At 38.9% G+C, this 8,992-nt stretch overlaps 2 protein-coding genes across 2 annotated transcripts in view; both read left to right on the top strand.

The window, feature by feature from the left end:
• The window catches only part of LOC107733821 (dimethylaniline monooxygenase [N-oxide-forming] 5), a 6,852-nt gene extending 4,138 nt beyond the window's left edge, over positions 1-2,714 (top strand). Inside the window, exons 6-9 of the mRNA XM_016545621.1 lie at positions 674-873; positions 1,007-1,362; positions 1,490-1,562; positions 1,635-2,714. Of these exons, the coding sequence (XP_016401107.1) occupies positions 674-873; positions 1,007-1,362; positions 1,490-1,562; positions 1,635-2,004 (999 nt within the window). The 3' untranslated portion in view covers positions 2,005-2,714. The remainder of the gene's footprint in view (positions 1-673; positions 874-1,006; positions 1,363-1,489; positions 1,563-1,634) is intronic.
• A 1,167-nt stretch (positions 2,715-3,881) lies between these two features.
• LOC107733812 (dimethylaniline monooxygenase [N-oxide-forming] 5-like) lies at positions 3,882-8,990 on the top strand. The gene is given in 10 exon segments (XM_016545611.1): positions 3,882-3,987; positions 5,459-5,610; positions 5,704-5,892; positions 5,987-6,152; positions 7,016-7,158; positions 7,284-7,446; positions 7,449-7,482; positions 7,664-8,019; positions 8,372-8,444; positions 8,561-8,990. Coding segments are annotated over 9 exon segments (1,686 nt in total). The 5' UTR covers positions 3,882-3,987; positions 5,459-5,478.
• The last annotated feature ends 2 nt before the right edge of the window (positions 8,991-8,992 follow it).

Raw genomic sequence — 8,992 nt, 5'->3', positions numbered from 1 at the left:
CTCTTCCCCAATTACACAGCTGCTGTTGTAGCCATTAAAATAGTTCAGTTTCGTTTTTAATGGCAAAAGTGGTTATATATATTTTCATTTCTTTATTACGTTTGTAATGTAGTTCGTAGATCCGGAAGAAGGAGGCGGGAACCGGCTAACGTTAAAATACTTCAATCAAATAAACAAACTTGAAAGTAAATGAAAGTAATGAAAGTGAAAGTAAAATGAAAGTAAAATGAAAGTAAAGCGGCAGCCCCCTCTGGGGGAGCCGATCACGGCGGCCGCGGCGTACCTGGGGGTAAGGACAGACAGACAAGGCGAGAGAAAAGGAGACGGAAGGATGAGGAGAGAGACACGAGAGAGGGGAGAGAGGGAAAAATTGTAAAATAATGGAACATTTAGGTCATGAATATTGTCTCAAAAGTCATGGAAAAGTCATGGAAATTTATTGGTAAAAATTTGTACGAACCCTGGTAACCACATTTAAACACTCAACACTATTAAACAATTCAATTTCATAATTAGCATATATTAGCATAATATTAAAATATGATTAATTCATTCAGCAAACTATGCAGATAAACATCAACTTTTCATTCTTGGGTGAACTATCCCTTTAAATTCACTCTCGTCTATCCACTAATTCAGTTTGCTTTGGTCTTCCTATTTCTCACTCTCTTAGACATTCCTGAGTACCCGGAAAGGTGCTTGGGTCATAGGTCGCGTGGTTGATAGAGGGCTTCCTCTTGATATGATAATGATGACACGAGCTCGAGATCTGTTTTACTGGCTCCTGCCTAGAGCTCTGCTCAACTTGATTTGGGAGAGAAGCCTCAATCAGAGACATGACCACAAGCTGTATGGACTACAGCCTGTGCACAGGTGAAGGGTCAAACCATGATCCTCAAGGACTCTTTCCAAACTCTTTTCATCGTTGATGATTAAAGTAAAGCCCTGACAGTTTAAAAGTGACTCATGATTCACAGTGACCTTTACCCATGTTTTGTGATTCCAGGATCCTCGACCAGCGTGTTGTTATAAACGATGACCTCCCTGGTCGCATTCTGTTAGGGGAACTGGTGATGAAACCAAATGTGCAGAGGTTCCAAGGCTCAACGGTTGTCTTTGATGATGGGACTGTAGAAGAGAAGATTGATGCAGTGATCTTATGCACAGGATATGATTATAGATTCCCCTTCCTCCCCACCTCCTTAAGCTCTGGTTCTGATGGAGATCTGAAACTCTACAGAAGAATCTTCCCTCCATCTCTAGAACGTCCAACACTGGCCATCCTGGGCCTGATTCAGACCAAAGGGCCGATCATGCCAGCTGCAGAGCTTCAGGCACGCTGGGCCACCAGGGTCATTGCAGGTAATGAGCAACCACTCGTGGGGGGGGGAAAAAATAATTTTATAGGTGAAGTAAATATAGAGAATCATATGAAACATTATATTTTGATTATGGGTAAAAAAAAGAAAAACTGTTCCTGTTCTTCAAGGACTAAACCATCTTCCTCCAACTGAAAATATGGATAAAACAATTGAGAAAGACGTTCGAGCGAATTTAAAGAGGTAATTACTTATTCACCTGAATGATCATTTCAAATTTTTTATTTTGACAGTTAATCGGCTATCTCTCCACAGTTACCCCTGTCCCAAGCTGGCTGCCCTTCAAGTGGACCACATTCCTTACCTAGACGCAATAGCAAAGGAAGTGGGCGTCTGTCCCAACATTGCTTGGCTGCTCCTGAGGGACCCTGCTGTTGGTTTTAGGGTTTTCTTCGGGCCCTGTTCTCCGTACCAGTTTCGACTGAACGGACCGGGGCACTGGAGTGGTGCCCGTCAGGCCATCCTTACCCAGTGGGATCGTGTGGCCAAACCCATGAAGACACGGCCCATTCCAGAACCTTCATCCTTTAGTTTATTTTTTTGGCTGGGCCTGTCAGGAGGGGCTGCAGTGATTTTTGCTTTAATGGCAATGCGAATGATCCCACTGTTTCTGAATAGCGATTAGATCCCATAGATATCCCATACTCAGTTTTTGGATAGCTCTGTTTTGCGTTTGCACTTTAACCTAATTATTCCTTAATCTAATCCTTGGAGTTCATTATCTTTTATAACACATATAAGAAGTTATATTTTAAAATTCTTGTCAAACATTGCTTTCAAACAAGTGTATTTTTTGTTCTTATATCTCAAAGCAAGTGTTCTGCCATATTTCCAGACATAATAATTACCTTTTTTTTAAATCCAGGAAATAGTCATATGTTAATATGTTTTGACAATCATCACAGAAGTAAAGTGTCAGCATTTTCATCACTCACCATACTTTGAAATAAAACAGTTGTTGGAGAAGTCTGAGTCTGCCAGGGCTGGTATTTTGTGATTGTGAGATGAGATGATGATTATTACCATGTCTAAATATCATTTAGATTCACTTTCACACACTCATATATGACAATTATTTATAGTAGTGGAAAAATTGAGAAAATAGTCGTAATTATTCACACAGTAAATATTATTCAGCATTTTCACACAATAAATGCAAAATAATACTATGTAACATTTATTATCATTTTCATAGTTTAGGATTAAAAGTCTGGGACAGAAGTACATTTTAAAAATGATGAAAGCGTGGTAAACACTTTTCCAAGATAGTTTTAATGTGACCTTGACCTTCATATAACAAAAAGAAAAAAGCTAATAAAAATCAAGCCTTGGGGCCTGTAAATGGCAAAAGAAAACAGGACCTTGCTGTCATATTTTTTTAACTGATAGGTCTGCCGGGTTTTTTTTTTAAATATATTTTATTAATTCAATGCCACAAGAACAGGAGGTATTACATATTCACATTATCAAATTAACATTAGCTGCCAGAGAGAGAAAAAAAAGACCAGTCTGCCTTTTTTTTTTTTTATTGCATATGAACATATATAACAATAAGAGAAATACAACTTTGCATATAAATGGCATCAGTACACAAGATTACAAATAAAATAAAAAATTAGCCAGAGGAAGAAAGAAAACATAAAATAATAAATAAAACAACTAAAATAATGAAGACGGTACAGTTTACTTGTCTATTTCAAATTTGCAGATAATGTTAGAAGTCCTGAGAGCTTTTTTTGTTTTACATTTATATACCATATTACAGTATTGTTTAAATTCGTTGATAAAATTGTAAAAATGTGGTTTACCACCCGACCACTTCATTTTGTGTATATGAAACTTCCCCATTACAACCAGTAATTGAATAATATACGCTTTATCCTTTTCTATCCCATAATCATCAACATATATCATTATATCAGACCCACCCAGTTTAACAGCTGTATTAAGTTTTCTTGTAATGAAATTCTCAACATCAACCCAAAATATATTTGTATAGATGCAATGAAAAAATAAATGAAAAATTGTTTCTTTTTCATTACTACAAAATTCACAGGAGTAGTCAATATTCAATTTAAAACGTTCCAATATATGTTTCACCGGATAAATTCTATGCAATATTGTATACGAAACTTCCTTTACTTTGTTATTAATAAAAATTTATCAACCATTCTCCAAGCCTTACGCCAATTTAAGTCTCCAAATATTGATGACCAGAAAAATCTAGCTGGAGGATATGTAACATAATTTACTAAATTTCTAATGTATTTATTTGGTATGTTGTTTTTTAAAATATTAATATTTCCAATAAAAATTGAGTTAGTTATATAATCCAGATTAGGGTTTTCATTACATTCATTTTTAAGAAGACATAATACCTTACTGGGTATAGCGTCCATTACAATGGCATGTTCTCTGGGTCTAATTGGGATTTTAAATTTGTCAAGAAACTCTGTGTAAAGACCGGTCTGCCGTTATACCTTCTTGGACCAAATCGAGTGACGACAATGAATCCCCGCCCCTTTTACATTGACGTGTACGCAGGGGTGTGGCGTAGTGACACAACAGACCAACATCTGAACTTCTGCGATTACTTGTTTCACAATAGGTAAGATGGCACGCCACAAACTTATTAACAACTGCATTGCCGATTGATACAGGCGTACGTGTTTACCTAACATGGCTTTGTTGTTTACTTAAAGATGACAGTTTGTCCAAATCGGATGCTTTATTTATATTTCTGTATGTTCTTATCAGCGCTTTTGCAAGTCGATTTCACAAATACATAGACATGCACTAGCGATGACCAAGCAGTATTTGAAATCTACTGGTTTGATTTTGATAGTCGAAAACCTTTGATTTGAATGACCAAAGTTTAAATCATTGCAACTACAAGTTAATGTGCCATTGTGAAATATTGTAACGCTTGTTATTTTTATTGTGACAGTATTGTATGACAAGAACTTATTTGACAAGTCCTTTTAGTAAACTAAACGTTTTGCATCGTGTTTTTTATTTTTTATTGGCTTTTTAATTTTTATTCTGCTCTCGTAGCTCGAAAAACACCAAAACTATGGCCTTGTGGTCACTTGATCTAATGGACAACATCCCATGAATTATTCCCCTGGAATACTCGATTTTCTTCCCGATTCATGACCCGCGTCTTTTTGAGGGTCTTTCTCATTTTCATTTAATGCGAATTTAGTTCACTGCAGGGCATCAACGTTTACAATAATCCCATCCTCGTCGCCACTGTGATGTCTGTGATATGATACTTGACCACAACACAAGACGAGGTGTATACCTGAACTCACTTCAACTTTTACTTAACAGGATCACCACATGCAAAACAGGCATGAGCAAACGATCCTGCACGTGTTGAACAACAGACATACATAATAGAACAACGATGTCTGTCATGCTGGTGATATACAACACGCTTAAACGCATCTTTTACCAAGGTAGCATCAAATAAATGTGAATTTATATAAGATAATATACATATGTAATGTGTATGGCGTTTTTCATTTTGAAAGGGTAAAACACGGACCAGCTTAAACCAGCATCCCAGCGTCAAAACATACCTAACCAGCATATGCTGGTTTTTTCAACAGGGATGGAAGGTGTAAATGCAATTTAGCCAGTTAAGAATATGAAGATTTGCCATTACTACATAGCCTAATGCATGTTAATGTACTGTATACTTTAAGCTTGAGATAAAAAGGTAAATATCACCTTGTGAGCAGAACATTTTCACTGCATCAATTTCAGTTTGTAAAATTATGCAAAAAGAGTGGAAATATTATTTTATTGTGTGTAATAAGGGTATATAAAATTCTGACTATGAAATTGCATGACAAAAATAATGTCATTTCGACAACGGAAAGCTATCAAACACTGCATAATGAGATATGATGGAAATAACACTGGTGGATGGATTCATGCTTCTGAAAAAATGACGAATTTCCATAATAGAATGAAGATCATATGAGTTTAGAACATCAAGTGCACGCATAATTGATTACCATTTTTGATAAAACTATTACTTAAAATCTAATTTTTCTATCATCTGCTTAAAGTCTGACTGTTGTGGATCATCATGGCTAAACGTGTTGCTGTGATTGGAGGAGGAACCTCTGGGCTGGCCTGCATCAAATGCTGCCTGGATGAAAGTCTGGATCCAGTGTGTTTCGAGACCAGTGATGACATTGGAGGACTCTGGAGGTTTAAGGTGAGACATGTCTGTATGATTGGACCCTTTGAAGAAAAGAAGGAACCACATGTTGCAAGAAAATGATCCAGTTTGCATGTCTTTCCATCTTAGGAAAATCCAGATCCAGATCGTGCTAGCATTTACCACTCTTTGATTATCAACACTTCAAAGGAGATGATGTGTTTCAGTGATTTCCCAATCCCTGCCCACTTCCCAAACTACATGCACAACTCCCTCATCATGGACTACTTCCGCATGTACGCTGACCACTTCCAGCTCAAACGGCACATCCGCTTCCAGGTCAGAACTGAAGCTGACACATTAAAACTGTGAAGTTATAAATACACTGTACTGTTTTTCAAATATTCACAAGGTCATGGTTTGTGTTTCCTAGACAAAAGTTCTTCATGTTACACCAAGACCAGGCTTCCCTCACTCTGGACAGTGGGATGTAGAGACAGAGTCCAAAGATGGTCGGAGAGAGAAGCAGGTGTTTGAGGCTGTGATGGTCTGCACCGGACACCACTGTCACCCTCATCTCCCTCTACAGGACTTTCCAGGTGCAGCACATGTGATGACTAAGCAAACAGGGTCTATGTGCAAAGTGCAACAACATAATGTCAATAAAGGCATAGTAAACGTAGGTGTACAAGAGTCATTAGGCCTCATTCAAATCCTCTCTTTAGGAATAAACACATTTAAGGGGAAATTCTTCCACAGCCGTGATTACAAAAACCCTGAAGAATGGCGAGGGAAGAGGGTAGTTGTGATTGGCATTGGGAACTCTGGAGGAGATAGAACCACATGTTGCAAGAAAATGATCCAGTTTGCATGTCTTTCCATCTTAGGAAAATCCAGATCCAGATCGTGCTAGCATTTACCACTCTTTGATTATCAACACTTCAAAGGAGATGATGTGTTTCAGTGATTTCCCAATCCCTGCCCACTTCCCAAACTACATGCACAACTCCCTCATCATGGACTACTTCCGCATGTACGCTGACCACTTCCAGCTCAAACGGCACATCCGCTTCCAGGTCAGAACTGAAGCTGACACATTAAAACTGTGAAGTTATAAATACACTGTACTGTTTTTCAAATATTCACAAGGTCATGGTTTGTGTTTCCTAGACAAAAGTTCTTCATGTTACACCAAGACCAGGCTTCCCTCACTCTGGACAGTGGGATGTAGAGACAGAGTCCAAAGATGGTCGGAGAGAGAAGCAGGTGTTTGAGGCTGTGATGGTTTGCACCGGACACCACTGTCACCCTCATCTCCCTCTACAGGACTTTCCAGGTGCAGCACATGTGATGACTAAGCAAACAGGGTCTATGTGCAAAGTGCAACAACATAATGTCAATAAAGGCATAGTAAACGTAGGTGTACAAGAGTCATTAGGCCTCATTCAAATCCTCTCTTTAGGAATAAACACATTTAAGGGGAAATTCTTCCACAGCCGTGATTACAAAAACCCTGAAGAATGGCGAGGGAAGAGGGTAGTTGTGATTGGCATTGGGAACTCTGGAGGAGATATTGCTGTGGAGCTGAGCAGAATGGCCAAACAGGTGATATGCCACAACTACAGTATACATATAGAGTATATATAAATTCATACACATAAAGTGTATGAATTATTATACTCCTATTTAAGCCTCTGTTTTCCACATTGTATCGCTTACTTTAATTCCAGGTTTATCTGAGTACCCGAAGGGGATCTTGGATACTAAATCGTGTAGGAGACAAAGGTGTTCCAACAGATATGTTGTTTAATAACAGAATGAATGGTTGGCTTTCTCAATTGTTGCCTGTTGGATTTATCAACAATTTCAGAGAGAAACTACTCAATAAACGGTTTACCACAAGCTCTATGGGCTGCAGCCTGCACACAGGTACTGTGAACACTGGGAGAAATAAGACTCTGATGATGTTGGTCAGTCTTAGTATTGGTACTTAAGCATGAGGAGGTCATCTTTATAAACGTAGAACAAGACCGAATCAATGAATGTTTTTTTGCTGCAATTAACCCTCTTTGTAGTGTATAATTTAATGTCTGTTGTTTTTTCCCCCCAGAGTTTTCAGTCAACATCCCACAGTCAATGATGACTTACCAAACCGCATCCTCTCCGGTACCGTCTCAGTCAAGCCAAATGTTAAAGAGTTTCGTGGGTCAAGTGTGGTGTTTGAGGATGGCGCTGTTGAAGATGACATTGATCTGGTGGTGTTTGCCACAGGCTACACTTTCTCATTCCCCTTCCTGTCTTCACATGCAATTCCTGTCTCAAAGAACAAGGTATCCCTGTACAAATACGTATATCCCCCAGGATTGGAGCGCCCAACTTTAGCAGTGATTGGTCTGATCCAGCCTCTGGGAGCCATTATGCCCATCTCTGAGATGCAAGCTCGCTGGGCCGCACGTGTTTTTAAAGGTATCAAACATGACGCTGACCTCCTACACAGAAAAACACAGGGTGTTCTTAATATATATTTTCATATTTATACAAATCATTTTCATTTTTTTTCCTGAGGTCTACTTATACTATTATTTAAGATTTCTTGCTTCAAAATATAGTTAATCAAAATATATTTTTATAGTAATATAGTTTTTCGTGAGCGTTTTCCACAAAGACTTGCAGACAATTTTTTTTGGTCTTGTCTGAGTTCTGAAAGTTGCAGTATGATGACACCGTACTTGTACCTGACCTGTATTAATATATGAATATGTCAGAATATTAAGTATACAGAGTTTTTGTATGTAATAAACTGTGATATCCTCACTAGGACTGTGCAAACTGCCTCCAATGAGTGCAATGATGAAGGACATTAAAGCAAAAGAGAAAGCAATGGCTAAAAGGTTCTCCACACTTAACATCTCACATGAACATATATCACAGCATTTACACAATTTCTACAGTTAAAAGTATGTCATTTTAGTGGATCTTGATGATTCTTAATCACACTCTCATGCAGGTATGTGGCCGCCCAGAGACACACCATCCAGGTCGACTACATCCCCTACATGGATGAGTTGGCTAAACAAGTAGGTGTCTGTCCACCTATCCTGAAGTTGCTCCTGACAGACCCTAGACTGGCTCTGAACATCATCTTTGGGCCCTGCACCCCGTACCAGTTTCGGTTACACGGACCGGGACGATGGGACGGTGCACGTCAGGCCATCTTGACTCAGTGGGATCGAGTCAACGAGCCCCTGAAAACACGCTGTACACCAGAGCCGCAGTCACAACGCTCCTCTCATTCACTCATATTCTCAGTGTCTGTTGCAGCGCTGCTGTCTGCTCTGTATTACAGCAGAGCCAGTCTGCATGCACTCATAGCAGACCCTTCATCGCTCCTGGACAAGATCAGGGCTTTTGTACCATTGCCACTGACCACACAGTGATC

The sequence above is a fragment of the Sinocyclocheilus rhinocerous genome, unplaced genomic scaffold (genome assembly GCF_001515625.1).
Source record: "Sinocyclocheilus rhinocerous isolate Xijiao unplaced genomic scaffold, SAMN03320098_v1.1 scaffold2685, whole genome shotgun sequence".
Taxonomy (NCBI): Eukaryota; Metazoa; Chordata; class Actinopteri; order Cypriniformes; family Cyprinidae; genus Sinocyclocheilus; species Sinocyclocheilus rhinocerous.
The sequence above is the reverse complement of the archived record's forward strand: the minus strand, read 5'-3'. Positions and strand labels throughout refer to the sequence as shown.